Source organism: Salvelinus fontinalis, chromosome 4, assembly GCF_029448725.1.
Source record: "Salvelinus fontinalis isolate EN_2023a chromosome 4, ASM2944872v1, whole genome shotgun sequence".
Classification (NCBI taxonomy): domain Eukaryota; kingdom Metazoa; phylum Chordata; class Actinopteri; order Salmoniformes; family Salmonidae; genus Salvelinus; species Salvelinus fontinalis.
The window spans coordinates 65,771,940-65,795,622 of NC_074668.1; the positions used below are offsets into that span (position 1 = coordinate 65,771,940).

Here is a 23,683-nt window from a genome sequence, read left to right on the forward strand (position 1 = left end):
TCTCTATTTCACCTCCCTGCCTCACTTTGACTTGAGCTATTGCTAGCAACATTGTCTAAAATCATCAACTGGGTCCAGCCAGAAGCTGGTGCTAGCAAACTTCAAACATCGTATCAACTAGCTTATTCTTGGCCTTCAGAGTTTCAGTGAGCTCGGGACAGATGGCTGTTTTTTTTCATGACGTTTCCACTGGAAATATGGAATCATCAGATCATGATATTTAGCTTTCACACGGAGGCTTGGTGATTAGAGGCCCGGGAGTGTTGGAAAGATTTTTCAAATACTAAGGAACTATCTTTTGCAATAGATGTGAAAAAACAGACATTAACATTCTGTGAGGTGAAGAAAAAATGACTGGGAAGCTCAGCTTATTAATGGTGGAGGAGGTGAGTTATGAAAGAAATCAGACATTGCCAATTGGGCACTTTCCTACATTTTGCACACAGCAAGCGTGAGAACTGTAAATAACACATGCATTAACAAAAATTAATGTAACCAAATGACAGGGATTAACATTAAATTGCCTGATTTTCAAAAGCTAGGCTACCACATGGGCATTCGCAAAAATGTATTGCAGGCCGACACTGTATAGCCTAGGCTACTATTCTACTTGGCAGGGATAGTAGGGCTGCAATTTGTCTTTATCTCGCCTAGGACGACATATCGGCCAGGACCGGGCCTGATCAGCATTGATTAGTCTATAAATTAAGAAACAATTCCGTATCAAATTATACCATGCCAGGTTGGAGAGGATTGGCGCATTATCCATGACATAAGTGCATTATAGGCCACAGAGCCAGAACAACCTTGTCGACTGCTGTTGAATTTTCTTTCTTTTTTAAAAGACTGATTTATTTATTTACTAGTAAGCAATGAAAACTTGCATTTATAAAAGAATGTCCACATAAAATATTTTTTTACCAAAGTGCCATAGTATATAGCATTCTACACACCCACGCATGTACGAGAGGAGATGTAGAAAGTTGAATAGACAGACTAAGTTAGCAAAACAATTGCTTAAATCATTAGCAAACACTCCCGCTATTAGGACAACTTTATCTACATGAAAATAAAGTTAAGAAAAATTAAATAAATCCCAAAATGGATGTAGGCCTATTTAAAACGTTTTGACGGTTATTTTATTGTCATGAAGGCCTTTATCCATAACCATCAGTTACACGGTTATTCAATTACTGTCACAGCCTTCTACACCCATCCCTGTCAGATGTGAGGAGAGATGACCCAGCCGGTTTCGTGTGTTTGTGAGGTTGTCAGTGTATATTTGTGTCCCCTTAGCACATCTGGCTCTGGTTACAGCCCTTGTGACCTGTGAGTGGTTCACCTCAGTCATTCTGCCCCGACCCATCCCTGTCCTGCGGGAGACCAGTGGAATAATAGAGACTGGAGTTCCCATGGCCCCTCTCTGGTCCCTGGCTCCCATGGCCCCTCTCTGGTCCCTGGCTCCCATGGCCCCTCTCTGGTCCCTGGCTCCCATGGCCCCTCCCTGGTCCCTGGCTCCCATGGCCCCTCTCTGGTCCCTGGCTCCCATGGCCCCTCCCTGGTCCCTGGCTCCCATGGCCCCTCCCTGGTCCCTGGCTCCCATGGCCCCTCCCTGGTCCCTGGCTCCCATGGCCCCTCCCTGGTCCCTGGCTCCCATGGCCCCTCCCTGGTCCCTGGCTCCCATGGCCCCTCCCTGGTCCCTGGCTCCCATGGCCCCTCCCTGGTCCCTGGCTATCTGGGTGTCCACTCCTGATGTAGGCTCCAGATGGCCGCCTGCTGACAGGCTGGCTTTCACTACAAGTTCATTTCAGGAGAATTTTTTTTTGTTTGGGAGTCGGGGTACGGCCATCCCAGCCCGGCTCTGTCCAGAGGTTAACCTCATACTCAGGTCATGTCTCTTTAAGCAGCGCCAAACAAGACCTGCTTTTGCAATGCAAAACGTTTCCACCCCAACTACTGCCTGTTCTCACGGGCCAAGTTGAGGGTAGTTCAGCAGATGATGAAAGGTCATTTACCTCTTAAATAATGTTCTGCCTTCAGGCTCATCACCAAAAAGGTTACGAAAAGTTATACGTGTTCCAAAACCATCAAAATGTCTCATGCCTCAACTCCAACTCTGGAGCAAAACAGAGTTGATCCCACCATTCTCAAGATGCCAGAGACACTGATTAATATCTTTACAGTGTTATGGATGTCAGGGGGCGCAGCACTCGTCTATAGGGAGCAACAAAGGCCAAAGACAATGCAGAGGTCATCTGTTAACCACCAAAGAGGTGGGAGGAGAAAGTCGCATTTCGACACTACGAGACCAAAGGGCCAACTCCCATGGTTAGGTCTAAGAGCCACGGTCGCGGTTTTATCATTACGGCACTTCAAAGCTACAGCTAAGAGGCATCCTGCTCTGGCTGTATAGAAGCGGCACGCTCCGTTAGACCCGTCAACTATCATTGGCTAAAGTAGGCCACAGCCGAGTCCACAGCACAAGTCACAGGCCTGTTAAAGATTGACACAGCGATTGCACAAGTATGCCATGTTACAAAACACTGCAAAGCCATAATGCAATATTTACCACAGCAGATCTATAGCCAAAGTGTTTGCAATACAGTCTCTCCAACCAAGGGAGTGGTAACTCGTAAGCCAACAAAGTCACCTCACCACACTGGGCGCTAACAGTTTCTCCAAGAAACCATATCATGAGAGAGTCCTTGTGTTCAGGCTGTGAGAGGAAAGGGGGAGTAGGGGTTGAAGAGGGGTTTGTGTTTGAAAGAGGGGTGAGGGAGCATGATAGGGGTGTGTTATGGTTATGTTTAGGACCTGAACTGGTGCTGTGCACAGGAGAAAGCACCTTTGTGGAGTAGAGCTGAATTCTGCCTAGTGGTGCCTCAAACCCCATCAGCATGCCATTTTCTCCCTGTCACCCTCGTCCAATAACAACCTCATTCCTCGCTCTCCAGCAAATCACTTCAAACCCCTGTTGACTCCCAGTCAATAACCTGGGCTCCCCAGGAACCAATTATGGGCTATGTGAGTCCAGCCTCTCCTATTCGAGCCTGAGGTTCTGTTCCCCATTAGCTATAGCTAGATTTTAGGGGGCTAGAGAAAGCATCAAGAGCAAAACAAAAGGGTCACAGCTGATTTATGGCTGGTGGAGTGGCCCAGGTCCAGCAGCTAGTAGAGAGACTTGAAGAGTTGGAAACACACACAGTTCCCATGAACACTGGATTATATTCATATCGTTCAAGATTCCCCTCTGTATGATTTGAGACATGGCAAAGCTATTTATCAAAACCAACTTCAGTGAACATAGAGAAGTGTGTGTGTGTGTGTGTGTGTGTGTGTGTGTGTGTGTGTGTGTGGCTGCTTACATAGTGTTTTTCTGCAGCGGCAAGCATTCATCTGTCCTCACTGGCACCAGGCCTGGTGATTTACAGTAGGTGCAGGGAGTTCTGGCAATGCACCACAATATGCCCATGGACATTTGGAACCGCTGCAATGCGCACTTACAATCTCCAAGTCCTCATTGTCCATCTCTATGCCAGAGATCACCTGCTAAGAGATGAGCATCCGGATGTGTTCTGCATTACTTTGCATGAAAAGTATTTAGTCGTTTCACACAACCACAAGATCAAAACAAATGTAAAAGCACTGTGAAGGAGACAGAGCAGAGAGACTTCTGACAACAGAACAGAGAAGTCTAGAGCGAAAACAAGAACTATACAGATGGGGAATCTAACAGATAAACACTGCGGATGACTGTTGTGCACAGATAGGCCTCCAGTGTATAGGCCTTAGCTTTCCATAGTTAGCCATGCCTTTAGGAAATTGATGTCAATCTTTCCCAAGGCAATTACACAATAACAGAATTATGCTTTGACTCAGATGTTTCACTTTTAAATGTATGCCAAAGAAAAAACATAATTTCAAAGTTTAACGAACCATACAACTCTAAGCACAAGGACTACTTTGAACAATTTACACAGAAATGTTCACAAAAACACATTTTCTGGAAGAACTGTGCAGATGCAAAGTTTGGTAAAATAATTATAGAAAATTTTAATTTTACAAAAACTTAAATACCCTGCTCAAAAAAATAAAGGGAACACTAAAATAACACATCCTAGATCTGAATGAATGAAATATTCTTATTAAATACTTTTTTATTTACATAGTTGAACGTGCTCACACAAAAATTATCAATGGAAATCAAATTTATCAACCCATGGAGGTCTGGATTTGGAGTCACACTCAAAATTAAAGTCGAAAACCACACTACAGGCTGATCCAACTTTGATGTAATGTCCTTAAAACAAGTCAAAATGAGGCTCAGTAGTGTGTGTGGCCTCCACGTGCCTGTATGACTTCCCTACAACGCCTGGGCATGCTCTTGATGAGGTGGCGTATGGTCTCCTGAGGGATCTCCTCCCAGACCTGGACTAAAGCATCCGCCAACTCCTGGACAGTCTGTGGTGCAACGTGGCGTTGGTGGATGGAGAGAGACATGATGTCCCAGATGTGCTCAACTGGATTCAGGTCTGGGGAATGGGCGGGCCAGTCCATAGCATCAATGCCTTCCTCTTGCAGGAACTGCTGACACACTCCAGCCACATGAGGTCTAGCATTGTCTTGCATTAGGAGGAACCCAGGGCCAACCGCACCAGCATATGGTCTCACAAGGGGTCTGAGGATCTCATCTCGGTACCTAATGGCAGTCTGGCTACCTCTGGTGAGCACATGGAGGGCTGTGCGGCCCCCCAAAGAAATGCCACCCCACACCATGACTGACCCACCGCCAAACCGGTCATGCTGGAGGATGTTGCAGGCAGCAGAACGTTTTCCACGGCATCTCCAGACTCTGTCACGTCTGTCACATGTGCTCAGTGTAAACCTGCTTACATCTGTGAAGAGCACAGGGCGCCAGTGGCGAATTTGCCAATCTTGGTGTTCTCTGGCAAATGCCAAACGTCCTGCACGGTGTTGGGCTGTAAGCACAAACCCACCTGTGGACGTCGGGCCCTCATACCACCCTCATGGAGTCTGTTTCTGACCGTTTGAGCAGACACATGCACATTTGTGGCCTGCTGGAGGTCATTTTGCAGGGCTCTGGCAGTGCCCCTCCTGCTCCTCCTTGCACAAAGGCGGAGGTAGCGGTCCTGCTGCTGGGTTGTTGCCCTCCTACGGCCTCCTCCACGTCTCCTGATGTACTGGCCTGTCTCCTGGTAGTGCCTCCATGCTCTGGACACTACGCTGACAGACACAGCAAACCTTCTTGCCACAGCTCGCATTGATGTGCCATCCTGGATGAGCTGCACTACCTGAGCCACTTGTGTGGGTTGTAGACTCCGTCTCATGCTACCACTAGAGTGAAAGCACTGCCAGCATTCAAAAGTGACCAAAACATCAGCCAGGAAGCATAGGAACTGGGAAGTGGTCTGTGGTCACCACCTGCAGAATCACTCCTTTTTTGGGGGTGTCTTGCTAATTGCCTATAATTTCCACCTTTTGTCTATTCCATTTGCACAACAGCATGTGAAATTTATTGTCAATCAGTGTTGCTTCCTAAGTGGACAGTTTGATTTCACAGAAGTGTGATTGACTTGGAGTTACATTGTGTTGTTTAAGTGTTCCCTTTATTTTTTTGAGCAGTATATCTATCTGCTACGAATTAAGATTAAGTCTGCAGAAATAATGGGTTGTCAGCTAAGACATGACACCTTGTAACAAAAATGTTATATCATTGGTCCCTGAGCTGTACTATACAGAAATTCATAATTATGGATATGAATATCGTTACCTTCATGGTGAAGTAGCTTGAATTGGTACACAAAGGTAGAAATTTGGGAGAAATATATTTGGGTATTAATCTACACTGGCTATTATCGTAATGAGCTCTGCCCCCAAACAAGACCACATTTGGTTGGTCCGGACCAGACCAAATCTGAACCAATCATGTACATCTGTTTTTCACAAGTTTGGACATCACAGTAGACATGTTCAGTATAGTACATTATACTGTACTCTAGTGTGCACTGCTGTACTGTGCTGTCCAAACGTCTATGACTGGTTCGGATTTGGTCCGGCCAGGGTGGATTGACCAAATTTCCGGTGTTGGTCAGTGCTCAGTGGGTGAGGATGCTTGTTACAGTAAATGTAAAATGGGTAGGTAGTAGGTGCATGCAGCTCAGACGCTGCATCCATCAACCACGTCATTGACTTTCACCAACTGACAGATTGCTATAACATATGTGGCTAGCTGATAAAATACCTATCTAGGCGTTGTAAGGTCTGGCAGGCTTCAGCAAAGCCAAGGCAGAGGACACCCATTAACTGGAGCAAGAGAAGAGCAGCAGAGAGAGAAAGAGTGAAAGAGGGGTTGTCCAGGCTTTTTTCACAGTCTTGCTTTGACCACCAGACAACAGAAAGAAAAAAAAAAGTTATTAGCTGAACATAACAGTATGGCAGTGGAAGGGAGGACAGTAGCAGGTGACCCAACTGTGGTATATGACTACTATCATTTCCCATTGTAGCCAATTAAATTGCAGTAATTCCGTTACTGCAGTTATTCCGTTACTGATAAGCCTTTGCTTATTCCCAATTTGTAGGATGGAAAACGGTTGAAAAATGTATGCCTTAATTTCTCAAAAGGATAGACTAAGCCTTCATTCGACATGAGCCTATGAACTTCACATGTTGATGCTCATGGGTCCTTTAAGATGGAAATGCCCCCCAGTAACACTAATCAGACCCAGTCATGGTGCGGTGCTGGTCTGTAGCAGCACTGATTAGAATCAGCCTGTCTCATGATGGCAGAGATAGACCATCCTTCCCCATTAGATCATGTATGGGTTTAATGCTAGGCCTTGTGCGTTGTGGTTCCACGTAGTACAGAAGGGATAGAGTACTCTTAACAAACTGCAGGCACAGAGTTGGAGGTTCAATAAGTGGAATGAACTGGAGGCTCCTGTTCTTATTATCATGAAAATATTTGACCTTCTCTGATCAGGGTACCCCACCTTGCACTTCCTCATCCTAGCTTACACTCTGTACACAGGAAGCGTTCACATCAGCCATTAGTGACAGAAACTACAGCGCTCGTTTGGAAAAAAGGAAACGGCAGGGTTCTGAGAAATGCTGGATTCTACTTTGATGTGCGTGTGTAGGAAACGATGAGGCATTTATTTATTAATCAGGTTCCTTCCCACATCTGTCTATAAATAATCAAAATAAGTTGTCATTAAAAGAAAATAGGACAGGAAAGGCAGATTTTGTTAAAGATCTGTACACCAGTAGCAAGGCATTTCCGTCACAGGAAAACAGCACAAACCTGTTTTAAATTCCTGGGAACTATGAAAGTAGGTGGCGAAAAGAGAGACATCCATCATGCAAACACTGCTTTTCAAACAGCTCTCAACTTCATATACAAGTGTGTTTAACTTCTGCTATTCGACTTACCCCAACCCAATGACGGTGCCAAAAGGTCACCCATGTTATAAAAGCCAGGGTGAATCACTCTATAATGACAGTAATTGACTGTGGATAGGTAAATCAGGAGTAGGTAGAAAGAGGACCAGAGAGATGAGACCATTAACCCAGGCAGGGGCAGTAAACCACACGAGATGAGGTATACCCCAGAAATAGCAGACTATTCCAGCAGAGGGACACGTTTAACACCAGGACTCAGAGCGTCATCAACATCGCAGGCGTTATGAGCTTCAGCCACGATGGGAGTAGAGACTAGAGGTCAACCGATTAATTAGGGCCAATTTCAAGTTTTCATAACAATCGGAAATCTGTACTTTTGGACACCGATTTGGCCGATTTTTTATTTACACCTTTATTTAACTAGGCAAGTCAGTTAAGAACACATTCTTATTTTCAATGACGGCCTAGGAACGGTGGATTAACTGCCTTGTTCAAAGGCAGAACGACAGATTTTTACCTTGTCAGCTCGGGGATTCAATCTTGCAACCTTACGGTTAACTAGTCCAATGCTCTAACCACCTGCCTCTCATTGCACTCCACAAGGAGCCTGCCTGTAACACGAATGCAGTAAGAAGCCAAGGTAAGTTGCTAGCTTGCATTAAACTTACCTTATAAAAAAAAAAATCAATCAATCATAATCACTAGTTAACTACACATGGTTGATGATATTACTAGTTTATCTAATGTGTCCTGCGTTGCATATAATTGATGCGGTGCGCATTCGCGAAAAAGGTACCTAACCATAAACATCAATGCCTTTCTTAAAATCAATACACATGTATATATTTCTAAACCTGCATATTTAGTTAATATTGCCTGCTAACATGAATTTCTTTGTGTCACTTCTCTTGCAACAGAGTCAGGGTATATGCAGCAGTTTGGGCCGCCTGGCTCGTTGCGAACTGTGTGAAGAATATTTCTTCATAACAAAGACAGCCAATTTCGCCAAACGGGAGGGATGATTTAACTTCTCTAGGATAGGGGGCAGCATTTTCATGTTTGGATGAAAAGCATACCCAAATTAAACTGCCAGCTACTCATCCCCAGAAGATAAGATTTGCATAGTATTAGTAGATTTGGATAGAAAACACTCTGACGTTTCTAAAACTGTTTGAATCATGTCTGTGAGTATAACAGAACTTATTTAGCAGGCAAAACCCAGAGGGCAAACCATTCAGATTTTATTTTTTGAGGTCACTCTCTTTTCAATGGGTTTTCATTGGGAATCCAGATTTCTAATTGACCTTCTTGCAGTTCCTACAACTTCCACTGGATGTCAACAGTCTTTAGAAATTGGTTGAGGGTTTTTCCTTTGTGTAATGAAGAAGTACGGCCATCCAGAACGAGGGTAACTTGAAGTGTACTGTTAGATAGAGGCGCGTGACCAGAAAGCTAGCTACAGTTTGTTTTAATCCTGTATTGAACACAGATCCCGTCTTCAATTTTATCGATTATTTACGTAATACCTAAAGTTGTATTACAAAAGTAGTTTGAAATGTTTTGGAAAAGTTTACAGGTAACTTGAGATAATTTGTAGTCACGTTGCACAAGTTGGAACCTGTGTTTTTCTGGATCAAACGTGCCAAATAAATGGACATTTTGGATATATAGACGGAATTAAATCGAACAAAAAGGACCATTTGTGATGTTTATGGGACATATTGGAGTGCCAACAACAGAAGCTCGTCAAAGGTAAGGCATGAATTATATTTTTATTTCTGTGTTTTGTGTTGCGCCTGCAGGGTTGAAATATGCTTCTCTCTCTTCGTTTACTATGGTGCTATCCTCAGATAATAGCATCGTTTGCTTTTGCCGAAAAGCCTATTTGAAATCTGACATGTTGGCTGGATTCACAACAAGTGTAGCTTTAATTTGGTGTATTGCATGTGTGATTCCATGAAAGTTTGATTTTTATAGTAATTTATTTGAATTTGGCGCTCTGCATTTTTACTGGCTTTAGGCCAAGTGGGACGTTAACTTCTCTGGGATATGTGGGACGCTAACAAAACCGCATTTGCGAAAAAAGCACAATCATTGCACGACTGTAACTAACCATAAACATCAATGCCTTTCTTAAAATCAATACACAGAAGTATGTATTTTTAAACATGCATATTTAGCTAAAAGAGATCCAGGTTAGCAGGCAATATTAACCAGGTGAAATTGTGTCACTTCTCTTGCGTTCCTTGCACGCAGAGTCAGGGTGTATGCAACAGTTTGGGCCGCCTAGCTTGTTGCAAACTAATTTGCCAGAATTTTACGTAATTATGACATAACATTGAAGGTTGTGCAATATAACAGGAATATTTAGACTTATGGATGCCACCCGTTAGATAAAATACGGAACGGTTCCGTATTTCACTGAAAGAATAAATGTTTTGTTTTCGAGATGATCATTTCCGGATTCGACCATATTAATGACCTAAGGCTCGTATTTCTGTGTGTTATTATGTTATAATTAAGCCTATGATTTGATAGAGCAGTCTGACTGAGCGATGGTAGGCACCAGCAGGCTCGTAAGCATTCATTCAAACAGCACTTTCGTACGTTTTGCCAGCAGCTCTGCTGTTTATGACTTCAAGCCTATCAACTCCCGAGATTAGGCTAGTGTAACCGATGTGAAATGGCTAGCTAGTTAGCGGGGTCACTCGCTCTGAGACTTGGAGTAGTTGTTCCCCTTGCTCTGCATGGGTAACGCTGCTTCGAGGGTGGCTGTCGTCAATGTGTTCCTGGTTCGAGCCCAGGTAGGAGCGAGGAGAGGGACGGAAGCTATACTGTTACACTGGCAATACTAAAGTGCCTATAAGAACATCCAATAGTCAAAGGTATATGAAATACAAATGGTAGAGAGAGAAATAGTCCTATAATTCCTATAATAACTACAACCTAAAACTTCTTACCTGGGAATATTGAAGACTCATGTTAAAAGGAACCACCAGCTTTCATATGTTCTCATGTTCTGAAAACATTGTTTTTGCAAAACTTTGGTTTTGCATTATTTAAACCAAATTGAACATGTTTCATTAGTTATTTGAGGCTAAATTGATTTTATTGATGTATTATATTAAGTTAAAATAAGTGTTCATTCAGTATTGTTGTAATTGTCATTATTCCAAATAAATAATTAAAATCGGCCCGATTAGTCGGTATCGGCTTTTTTTGGTCCTCCAATAATCGGTATCGGCGTTGAAAAAACATAAATCGGTCGACCTCTAGTAGAGACGTCTCAGGCACGATGGGAGTAGAGACGTCTCAGGCACGATGGGAGTAGAGACGTCTCAGGCACGATGGGAGTAGAGACGTCTCAGGCACGATGGGAGTAGAGACGTCTCAGGCACGATGGGAGTAGAGACGTCTCAGGCACGATGGGAGTAGAGACGTCTCAGGCACGATGGGAGTAGAGACGTCTCAGGCACGATGGGAGTAGAGACGTCTCAGGCACGATGGGAGTAGAGACGTCTCAGGCACGATGGGAGTAGAGACGTCTCAGGCACGATGGGAGTAGAGACGTCTCAGGCACGATGGGAGTAGAGACGTCTCAGGCACGATGGGAGTAGAGACGTCTCAGGCACGATGGGAGTAGAGACGTCTCAGGCACGATGGGAGTAGAGACGTCTCAGGCACGATGGGAGTAGAGACGTCTCAGGCACGATGGGAGTAGAGACGTCTCAGGCACGATGGGAGTAGAGACGTCTCAGGCACGATGGGAGTAGAGACGTCTCAGGCACGATGGGAGTAGAGACGTCTCAGGCACGATGGGAGTAGAGACGTCTCAGGCACGATGGGAGTAGAGACGTCTCAGGCACGATGGGAGTAGAGACGTCTCAGGCACGATGGGAGTAGAGACGTCTCAGGCACGATGGGAGTAGAGACGTCTCAGGCACGATGGGAGTAGAGACGTCTCAAGCAGGCCAGACACAGAGCTTAGGCAAAACACCCATGGCTGAGAAATAAACTACTGCAGTACACCTGAATTCTCGGAGAGCTCTAGCACGCGACGAGAAAAATTATATATTCTCGGGCCATTTGGCCACCTATCTAATCCACTTTTAACAGTGAAATTAGAAAAATGTGCTTGTGTTTTTAACAAGACATCAGTGGCTCATTACTGTAAAAAACAGCCAGGGGCCAGAGTTGCTGAGTCCCAGGGGTGGAATGGAACTCTACAGGGACAATCAGGGGGGTCATAAAACCCCCTCAGCTGCAGCCTGTGATCTCCCTGCCCTCCCTCCACTTCAATACAACACCTGCACACACCAGCCCCACACCACAGCTGGGGCATGCCATTCCTCACCAGGTCCTGCTCACGCAACCCTCATTTCCTTCACTATCAGTCCAGGGAAGGCTGAATAACTGCTTTGATCAGAGCTCTACTACAATTAATTTTTTCACAATGACTGGCGATGGATGCCTCATTGAAATCAGGAAGATCATTAAGTATGACTATTTCAATAGAGAATATCTACATGATGGTATTATCGCATTTCTGCATGATTGTTTCACCTCCTTTAATGTTATTTCAAAGTTAATGCATATTAATGCAGGTGCGATGAACAGATACTGCACATAAATGATGTACTGTTGGCTGAAGATGTGACTGTTCCATGTAGAAAGGTGTAGTCATGGTTCTGTATGGCCTCTGTCCACGGCCTTCTATACAGATAGATAAAGCAGATGAACACATACTCACACTGATCCACATGGTAATGAGATGAGTGTGGAAGGCCTTCAAAATACAAAAAGGGATGGAGGCCCCCAGCCTGACCTTACCACACACACACACACACCACCCAGGGCGAGTTCAGCACCCTCCCTCCGACTCGCTGCGCTAGCCCCCCCTCGTAAATATAAATCGCTGCTCCCTACATTACCATACTCCAATCATCTCACACTTCATTCAGCCGAGCAGGCCATACAGAGCGCCTCGCTCCCTCTCACTTTTAGTGCCCAGTTGGCCCCCTCTCCTTTGCTTAATGGTCTATTTTAATGAAGGGGGGGGGGGGGGGGGGGGGGCTGCACACGTTGCATCAACAGCCCATCAAGTCATCAACCTTGCCTGATGCCGTATGTGGCCTTGCCTTGTCCACAAAACAAACACAGCTGTAGTCAGTGCTGCTCTAGGTGCGATGTTCAATCTTCCGGGGACACATTAGCTAGGAATTTCTACGTTTGCAGGTTTCATGCCACGTTACCCTGTGAATGGCCTTTTCCTCCTGGCAGGTTTATGGTTTGGGTCAGAGAGAGTTAAGGTCACACAGTGTGTCACCAAGCTGATAAGAGACAGACGATGGTGCATGTAGAAACTACCAGTGAGGTGGCTGATCTGGATGTCAAGATAATGTGGTTGCAACAGCCTATGCAGATGTCAAAACACTGGTTTTCCTGTAGCCACATTGGAGGTGGTAGCGTTCTAATAATCACACACACAATGACTGAGTACTCACTTGCAGTGTGAAATCTAACAGCGTAACAGGGTCAACTCTGTCCTCTAACTGGAGCCCACTGCAATTGAGTAAACATGAAGGCTAAATATATACCATTAGAGGAAGTACAAATACCAACAAAAAAAGTGCCACACTAGTATTGAGGAAGTTGGCTGCCTTATTCCTCAAGAAGAGTCCCGAGGGCAATGGAAGAGCAATCTAAATGTCTGAGAAGACTCAAATACCACACTGCTGCGGAGAGAAAAATGTAAATACATTTCAGACTCCATTTCCAGACTCTGACAACTCTAAAGTGGAGGACAAGAGCTTATAAAAGCTGAAGTGTTGTCATTACAACATGTCCCTTCCCGCTGTAGGTCTGGGGCTGGGCCAGGTATAACCATGTAGAGAAAATAGTGTTTTTTGCAGAGCAAAAGGTCAGAGTAAAGCACATTAGCCGAGTAGAGTTACTGATCTGACCAATGAGGCTTGGCTAAACTTGGCTCTGGTCAACCGAGTGAGGCTCAAAACTTTTTAAGTCTCCAACACGTTCAGATCCCTTTATGGTGATGGGACAAATCTACTCAGCAGTCATACAGACAGAGAGGCCCACACACAGCTCACAGTATCCTGAAAACAGTCTGAGTAAGTGTCTCTAATGGTCATGTCTGGATTCCTTATTCCCTTATGGCCAACACATAGTTAATGGCTTACTAGTAATCACAGTAAAAACAAAGCCATTGGGCATTTCACAGTGAGATTACTGATTAGTCTGCACTCTGTGTCTCGCAGCATAAACAACATTCCTGATGATTAGTAAGAAATACTGTCGGAATACAGGCCCCTAATCACAAATGGATGCCCTGTGAATAGAGGTGGGGTCTTTAAAATTGAGAGGCCTAACATCTGTCAACAGAGAGAAAAGAGAGCCACAGGCCAAGCCTGCCCCAGTGCAGGAAGCCTGGCTTCATGTCCGACCAAGCTCTTCAATTACTGTCAATATCACACAGGGGAAGGAGGGGTCAGTTGGTGTGGAAGAAGGAGCTACAATCTCTTACCGGGCCCTCCAGATATCCACTACTGTCCCTGGTTGGCTGACTGCTACAGAGGTAACCTAACTACTATATGTGAGGGCCAGTCACCGGTCACACTGGCAGGGCAGGCTGATTCAACTCTCCTTAGATTCCATTAGAAGGAAGAATTACTGGGTCCCCCTTTCCATTAGGACCAATCAGTCACCCACACGTCAGCCGACAAGCCCACACCACTACCAATTACTGACATTATACACCCACTAAACACAACCTAGGAGTCAGTGGGAGGAAAGGTTTATCGTCTGACCTTCCCATAGCCCAGAATAGAATCTGTTCATGGATGCAATGTAAACAAATTATAAAGAAATCAACTAAAAAGAGAATATTTTCTTGCAACCATTTTGTGTTTGTTTGCTAGATAGTGATTTCACAATCCTCCCCAGTTATTTTCCCAACATATTTTCCCCAAAGGGATTAAGCAATCTTATTTCATCTCTCGCATTCTCTCTAGTGAGTTTTCAGAAACCATTGATTGATTTTTGCAACCTTTATTGAGTCTGTCTGAGCTCTAAAAAGGTCTAAGCTGATGTTTACTATGTGGTTCAGATCATTATTTGATAAATCAACATTATTGCCCATGGCATTAGTATAAAATCGACCTTTAAGCAAAAAGGCCTTTTAAAAGAAATTGACTCACAGACACTACACTTCCACAGTAGGCAGCATACAAAACATCTGGATGGAAACTATTACAGAGAGACATGTCAGAACGATAAAACCCAGACTAAAAGGTATCACCTTATAATGTCACCGGAATAATTATCTTACACACAGATCTATCCCATGACCAGGTGCATAATGAATGATTTCTAACTGGAAGACGTGATATCTAGTTGCCTAGCAGGATACAGGCTAACCAGGAAGGAAGCTATTAACGTTAAATGTGAAATGGATGCAAAAAGACAAAAAAACTAAAGTACTTCTACTCATCATGCCCCCATTGAAGTCTTTGAGCAACCAGAGAATGTAGTGGCTCACTTACAAACAGGAAATGTTTACATTTATTTTACCCGCCCACTGGCCCCTCAACAACAAACTATCCCAAGTAGAGCTTAATTATTCATAGATTGTCCTCAAAACGGAAGGAAGGAGAGGAACAGTGAAAACTTAAACCCTGGTGGTGCTGTTCATAGGATCGGAGTCCCATTCCTGTCACTGCCTGTTAGTCTTCCCTCAGCAGCACTGTGCAATTCATAGTTCAAAGTCCCATCTCACCCACGCTCTGATTGCGCATTCCAGTTAGGAAGCTCCTGTCGGATGATCTGTTCCTGACACAAACACACAGCTCTGCTATGCAAACAATGCCACAACACAGCGCATTGAGGAGACGAGAGGGAAGAGTCTGATGGCTAGTTCAAAAAATTCTGTTAACACCACATGAAATGTACCATGACTTGCCTCTCAGCTGCGACAAAGGAAGACCACCACAGAAATAAGTTTGTGGGATGTTTCATTGAAAAGAAACAGAAAGTATGGAAGACTGTGGTAGTGTTGAGAACACCAACATATCAGAGAGACGGGGGAGGTCATTTTCTGATGAACTCATTTACCACAAACAAAACAGCAGGCTGAGCATATGGCGAACTTTGAAGGCCTCCTACCCTTAAGTAATGAGATTAAAAGCTGTGTGAAAAGCAGAGAGATGAGTGAAGCTTTCAGAACAATACAGAGATCTCTACAGACACACACAGGTGTGTGATTCAACCATTTCGCTACACTCACAATAACATCTGCTAAACACATGTATGTGACCAATAAAATTTGACTTGATTCGTATGGAGGTTGTGGTCAGCCACTCTCAGTAAGAGAGTAACAGAAGAGACATCTTACCCAGAAAGGCAATACTGCAGTCATTCAGGTAACTGTGTTTAGTCTGTTTGGGTGAGTCATTTCTCTGGAATGGATGACCTGAAACTAAACAGTCATAGAGGGGTTTCTATAAGGACCACTGCCTCTGGTACACTAATATTTAGCCTAAATCTCCAGAAGAAGCACTGCATTTTACAAGTTATATGGGATACAAATACCATTCAACATTTTTTAAAGATACAGTTTAAGTCAGAAGTTTACATACACGTAGGTTGGAGTCATTAAAACTCGTTTTTCAACCACTCCACACATTTCTTGTTAACAAACTATAGTTTTGGCAAGTCGGTTAGGACATCTACTTTGTGCATGACACAAGTAATGTTTCCAGCAATTGTTTACAGACAGATTATTTCACTGTATCACAATTCCAGTGTATCAGAAGTTCACATACACTAAGTTGACTGTGCCTTTAAACAGCTTGGAAAATTCCAGAAAATGATGGCATGGCTTTAGAAACTTCTGATAGGCTAATTGACATCATTTGGGTCAATTGGAGGTGTACCTGTGGATGTATTTCAAGGCCTACCTTCCAACTCAGTGCCTCTTTGCTTGACTCATGGGAAAATCAAAAGAAATCAGCCAAGACCTCAGAAAAAAAATTGTAGACCTCCACAAGTCTGGTTCATCCTTAGGAGCAATTTCCAAATGCCGGAAGGTACCACGTTCATCTGTTCAAACAATAGTACGCAAGTATAAACACCATGGGACCACGCAACTGTCATACCGCTCAGGAAGGAGACGCGTTCTGTCTCCTAGAGATGAACGTACTTTGGTGCGAAAAGTGCAATCAATCCCAGAACAGCAGCAAAGGATCTTGTGACGACGCTGGAGGTAACAGGTACAAAAGTATCTATATCCACAGTAAAACAAGTCCTATATCGACATAACCTGAAAGGCCACTCAGCAAGAAAGAAGCCACTGCTCCAAAACCATCATAAAAAAGCCAGACTATGGTTTGCAACTGCACATGGGGACAAAGATCGTACTTTGGAGAAATGTCCTATGGTCTGATGAAACAAAAATAGGACTGTTTGGCCATAATTACCATCGTTATGTTTGGAGGAAAAAGGGGGAGGCTTGCAAGCCGAAGAACACCATCCCAACCGTGAAGCACCGGGGTGGCAGCATCATGTTGTGGGGGTGCTTTGCTGCAGGAGGGACTGGTGCACTTCACAAAATAGATGGCTTCATGAGGAAATAAAATGATGTGGATATATTGAAGCAACATCTCAAGACATCAGTCAGGAAGTTAAAGCTTGGTCGCAAATGGGTCTTCCAAATGGACAATGACCCCAAGCATTCTTCCAAAGTTGTGGCAAAAAGGCTTATGGACAACAAAGTCAAGGAATTGGAGTGGCCATCACAAAGCCCTGACCTCAATCTTATCGAAAATGTGTGGGCAGAACTGAAAGCATGTGCGAGCAAGGAGGCCTACAAACCTGACTCAGTTACACCAGCTCTGTCAGGAGGAATGGGCCAAAATTCACCCAACTTATTGTGGGAAGCTTGTGGAAGGCTACCCAAAATGTTTGACCCAACAATGTATAGGCAATACTACCAAAAACTGATTGAGTGTATGTAAACTTCTGACCCACTGGGAATAAAAGCTGAAATAAATCACTCTACTATTATTCTGACATTTCACATTCTTAATAAATTTTTAATAGGATTAAATGTCAGGAATTGTGAAAAACTGAGTTTAAATGTATTTGGCTAAGGTGTATGTAAACTTCCGACTTAAACTGTAAGTATTTTTCTGCTCTAGTAAAGTGATATAATTCAATTGGTTCCGAGTGCCTCGGAAGCTTGGCAACTTCCAAGTGTGATAAATATTTAAGCCAATTTGGGGTCAGGTATTTTGGCACTAACAGGCAATGTGGGAAAAGACATCTAGATCAGCACTTTCTGCAGTAGATGTTCCCTAATTATTCACTTAGACAAAAAAACACACAGAGACACAAACAAAAGAGGGTGAAAAATCCCCAACAACTCACATTGCCATGGTTGACGAAGCCATGTTTACTGGCAATGCGGTCAGCCTCGTCTGGTCCTCCAGCGATGTGGACGGCCCATGTGTTGGTGTAAACCCTCTGACCAAGGGCCATGCCCAGCCCAGACACCAGCAGGACCAGCAATGGTCCCAGTAGCAGCCATGACCAAGGGCCCATGGAGGAGGATGGAAGACCCAGAGCCATGGGGTCCTACAGCAGCGCAGTCCCTGAGCTCAGCGTCTCTATGATAGGCCGGGGGTGGCCAGGGGACATACAGGGGCGCAGAGAGACGACACAGGAACAGTCACTGCACCGGGATCACCTAAGAATAAAGAGAGCGTTACTAACATGTAGCAGAGCTCAGCACAATGAGAAAAACAACTCCTACAACTTCTATTCAGAGCGCTGTAATAGTGAGCTGAAGCAGCATGTATTGTCAGAAGGAAGGCAATCCTGCCAAGGTTTGCTGACTTGTTACATCGCAACCATGACAACAGCATTACAAAAGGAAAGCGGTGTGATGTGAAGATGTCAAAATTTACAATGGAACAATACCAGATTAACAACAGACTTGAGTTAAAGGAGTCCAAGGTCCTTACTTCTCCCTTTCAGTGAAGCTATGACAATTAAAACACGTATGGTATTTGGAATTACAAAAAGGCACTTTGAAAGAAAATAATTATTAGTTGAAGGAAACAGATTCCATTCCACTTTCTATAGCATAAAAATGTTGATTGCAAATGCAGACTTTTCAACAGCCTGTTCCCCTGACAAACTAAAAACAAATCCATGACAGTTGAAATATTATTTTCCTCCTAACTTCGCTTCTTGGGTTCTCAGCACTGGAGGTGGTGGAGGAGTGGATGTCTCTTACCATGCATTATGCAGAGCTTATGGATCACACATGTACTATTCTACTTCCCCTCTCACTCTCCTTCGGTAAGCCAAGATAGAAGACTTTCGCCCAGCAATGACCAAAAGTCACCCAGCAGTGACTAGTCTAGGTCTTCAACCATGAGAAAACTTTTCCAAGTAAAGAGCATTGTGAACTGGAATCATGAAAACACTGTCCAACCCCAGAGATCCCTAACCACTAGTTTGAGAGGTGTTCAGAGTGAAACCAATTAAGAAATGTAGCCCAGCTGACTTCAGAGAATGTGGTTGAGGCTGCTTTGAGACTTCCATTACTTCTCCAAAAAGCTACAAAGAACACTGGCCCTACCTGTTCCTCAACCTTCCAAGAAGATCTTTCATCGAACAAAACATTTCATTTCCAGCTCGATCTTTCAAAAGGAAATCGGATGATGATGAGTCACGGAGAGAGTCCGAGAGAGAGAGAATGATGGGGAGATTTCAGCTGGTCTTCCCTATGAGGATGAGTGTTAGCCATTGGCAGTCAGTTATGAGACCTCAGCTGGGATGAGGCTCTGGCTGAGGAACCTTGGAGGCTCGTAGGCTCAAGCTCCACACAGGAAAATTTGAAAGAAGAAAACATGAAAAACATGCAAGGCTCGGCTCCCCTTTGAAGCACTTTTGGCAATTGAAACCCAATAAATGCAAATTACAGAGCGTCTGGAAAAAAGACAATGTCTTCAACAAAACAGAGAAATAGTGTTGCTTGGCATGAATATGCTAAATGAGAAGCTGGCTGAAAAATCCTGGAGGATTCAACCCATTAAAGCTTAAAATAGCAGGCAGAGGTAGAAAGAAGCATGGCACAGTTAAAATCTCTTCAATACTGATCTAGCTATAGACCTACTGGCCGTTAGTTACAAATAACTATTCTCCAAATAAAACTACTTCTGACTGCGCCTTTCAGACAATTTATAGGGATGAGGAAAAATCCCTACTGACTCATACACTTACTCATAACTAAATGTTTAAGTTTGTACTGTAGTATCCTAATTCCATCACAAATATCATTACATAAAATAAACCAACGCTTCTTTGTGCCCAAAGATTTATGATCCACTTAGAGAATTATTTGCAATGCTAAAGACACAATGCAGAGGTCTAGATTAAGCATTGGTTTAAAACCTGCTAAACCACATGGTCATGGTGACCATTAGCTTCTGGCAAAACAACTTGTTTTTCAAGCTCAGAGACCAAAACATTCCAGTCTAAAAGGCTACAAACAAGAGAAAACACTTATCTGAATGAACATTTGATGCATTCCAGGTTATTTCATTCAATGAAAACATTTCAAAGAACTAGACGAAATACTATTAGTCCCTAGGGTTTGTGAAATCCATTGACAGAGTGGCCGTCAAATCCCTGTCCGGTGCTCCAGGCAGCGTGTTCTGTTACAGCTGTTCCATTAGACCCGACAAAATATACCCACCTAACAAGTAGCAACATTTCCACTTTATGTACTGCCTTGTTCTGCTGTTGTTCTGGCTGGCAACATCATTGTATTTTATTTTAGAGGGGGTGATGAATTTTTTCATCACTGAACAATTCAAAAACAGCTCTACAAAAAGTTCCAGTATGAAAATACTCAGATGGATCAACTTCAGCTTTCAGAACAGATGTATTATTCTGACAGAACACTTGGCCAAAGCCACCAAATACAATGCAATTTTAACTTTAACTATAACTGACAAAGTACCACACTGTTACAATAGCAGGAATATGCCCAGATTGACAGCTCAAGAAACAAGGAAAAAGAAATTGACATTCCAATTATTCCACAATGATGATTGACATTACTAGTTTCACAGAAAAGGCTCTGAGAAAAAAATGCCTGGCAAAAAAATGAAAAAGCCTTAGCTCAGAAATGAGAAACATTTAAGCCACACGAAAGCCATTATATCACGCTCAGACACACTATTTGGCCCATTGTTCCCTAAACCTCAGTGCATGTGGAACCCTGCAGGGAAGAAGAGATGCGGTGCTGCCACAACTATGAGAGGAGAGGAGTTTGCTCTGCCAACTGCAGCCAGTGCTATCAGAGCAGCAAACACAAAGTTAGACAGTCTGTAAAGTCAGACCGTTCCTCTGAGATGAGCACGAATCAGTCTGATTCTCTATGGTTCATTTACTTATTCGGACACACCAAAGCTTCTTTGTGCCCAAAGATGTAGGATACACTTAGAGAGTTACTGGCAATGCTAAAGACAATGCAGAGGTCCAGATTAAGCATTGGCTTAAAACCTGCTAAACCACATGGTCAGAGTGATAATTAGCTTCTGACAAAACAACTTGTTTGTCGAGCCCAGAGACCAAAACATTACAGTTTAAGAGGCTGCAAACAAGACAAAATACTTATGAATAAAATGTTGATTAAACTCACTCAGTTTTCTCTGAAAGCCCTAAAGAAAACTACAGTCTTTAGAGCATAACACTTTCAAGGGGAAAAAAGCTGTAAGGTATGCAGCTCACCTTTGAGCTTCAGACTATTGTTGTTGTTGTGATTCTGATGCAGTCCGATCTGATGCGGAGGCAGCACACACAGACAGAGGTGTGCACCTTCCCCAAGCCTCCCTTTAACGTTCACAGACATGCATGGCTCAAAGTACACCCGCCCCTAGTGACCTCATCTGGGCACTCAACTGTTCAGCCAGAGTTTAATGTCAGTATAAAACCATATACCGTGGAATAACAAAAGCTCAACTACTTTACTGCTCGCAGGAGAAAGTGGGAAACCAGACATTTTTCTGCCAGTTCTCATAAGTGTTAGCAGAGTAAATAATACCATACATCAAAGTTTGGCAGCAACTATTATAAAGCTGCACAAGTGTTAACAGATAGATGTGAATCAAAATCAGCAAGTAGTCATACATTTCACAACTCTGCTTGAAATTATCTAAAAGGGTCACCAAAGGCCAAATGGAAAACACATTACATCCTAGGGTGATAATTTCACCAAGTGTAAGTCAAAATGCAGATGGGGATGGTGATTGCCCTTAACAGGAGATAACATTGGCAAACCACAGAGCAGTGCCCAAGGTTAGAATCCTTCAGCATTTTCCTCTGCCAGAGGTGTCAGGTCTCCCTACTAGCAATCAAAACATGGCCACTGGCTCAGGAGTTGAGGAATGGCTAAAAAGTCAACAAATCTCAAACAGGAACAAACTTTCAGAGTCCAGTGGTTATTTGCACAATTTGCATTTTCCCCAAAGGCAAATTGGAACTCAGGGAGAGGACAGCCAAGCTCTGACACACACTAACCCGGAGACATGATAGGGGCACTTAAAGGATGCTAATCACTTAATATGTGATGAAGACAATACATTTGGATCACAATCCACAAAGAGTATCCAGGTCCTAAGGTTAACATTTACAGCATACTACAATATCCTGTCTTCTTGTCTTGAGCTCCTCTAACACTCCACTGTATGTTGCTTGCAGATAATTAATATGCTCTGTCATAAGGAAAGTGTTTAATTACCATGAACAATGCATTTATCATATAGAGTAACAAGGCTACAGTAGTAGCGTTTTCTCCACTGAATAGACACTTCTTCAAATCATGCATGTCCCCCAAGCAAGCTACAATTCAATTAAAAAAATATTTCAAGAGGCCTTTCTTAAAATTGGGAGCAAAACATTGAATATCTCCTCCTTTGACAGTCATACCAGTGAGTCAACATGCCCAGTTAGGCTATAAAACTTCTGCTCGTAGCTCAAAAAGTTACCCAACGTTTCACTAAACCATTCGAGTTTCATTATATTATATTGTATGACAACAATTATGGTTCATATCAGAAATGGCTTATTATTGCAACAAAAAAACAGTAACTTACCACAAATGTCCTTGACAACTGCAAACGGTTTGGCGAAAAACTTCGAATACAATAAATTCCTGAATCGTCTCCCCCTGGTATTTCAGTAAAGTAACACTGTATCGCGTTATCAGCAACAACTACTTGATACAACAGCCTACAGCGATTCTGCGGCGCTCAGAGCACGCGCTCTTTCACCCAATTTCTCCCCTGTGTCTAATCCCAGGCTTCTGTTTCTCTGATCGTTCCGATTTGGACGGTAATCGGAATATAATTTCAAATAAACCCACTCCACCGAACAACAACCGGGATCGACGGCGTCAAGTTTCAGCTAACGTTACGGCCAGGCTCGTAATGCCCTTCTAGCCGACACAGTTACAGCCAGAGTGTCTCTGTAGATAGGGACAAGGCAATACCGATGACAGGCAAAGCACACTCCTAGCACTAACCAACTAGTCTGGCCTCTTCCAGGAACGAAGGCACACCAGTACAAAACTCCCCATGAGCGCCTCAATTATCGGGAAACTTTCCAATGCCTTGGGAGGGTTTATTCTGTAAATTTACCAGTTCCCGTTTACATTATGCATGATCCCCTGTCTTCTTTGATATACTAATTAATCGAATATACTCTTACAACTACCAAACCACATTGTTAATGGTTACAAAATAAATGAAAATAATATGAACCCTCTCAAAACAGCTGAGGGGTCCACATTACGTAGCCCCTCAGGAAATACGTCATGGCGAACGAGGGCAAGGGGAAAATGCACAGGATTTGGACACACCTACTGCTCAAGAGTAATATACACAGTAGTATATCGCCATCTGCTGGAATAATCTATAACTTTTTATTTTATTTTTTTATTTCACCTTTATTTAACCAGGTAGGCCAGTTGAGAACAAGTTCTCATTTACAACCGCGACCTGGCTAAGATCAAGCAGAGCAGTGTGACACAAACAACAACACAGAGTTACACATGGAATAAACAAATGTACAGTCAATAACACAATAGAAAGTATATATACAGTGTGTGCAAATGAAGTAAGATTAGGGAGGTGAAGCAATAAATAGGCCGTAGTGGTGAAATAATTACAATTTAGCA

The 23,683-nt window shown here is 43.4% G+C and overlaps 1 protein-coding gene across 2 annotated transcripts in view; it reads right to left on the reverse strand.

Moving 5' to 3' along the window:
• The window catches only part of furina (furin (paired basic amino acid cleaving enzyme) a), a 97,865-nt gene extending 74,631 nt beyond the window's left edge, over positions 1-23,234 (reverse strand). Inside the window, exons 1-2 of one of the 2 annotated variants that reach the window (XM_055921003.1) lie at positions 22,602-23,234; positions 17,860-18,178 (exon numbers count right to left, since the gene is read on the reverse strand). In XM_055921003.1, coding sequence (XP_055776978.1) covers positions 17,860-18,060 — 201 coding nt within the window. In that variant the 5' untranslated portion in view covers positions 18,061-18,178; positions 22,602-23,234. Of the gene's footprint in view, positions 1-17,859; positions 18,179-21,237; positions 21,343-22,601 lie in introns of those variants that run through there. The other variant, XM_055921002.1, reaches the window with a different exon arrangement.
• Between the last annotated feature and the right edge of the window lie 449 nt (positions 23,235-23,683).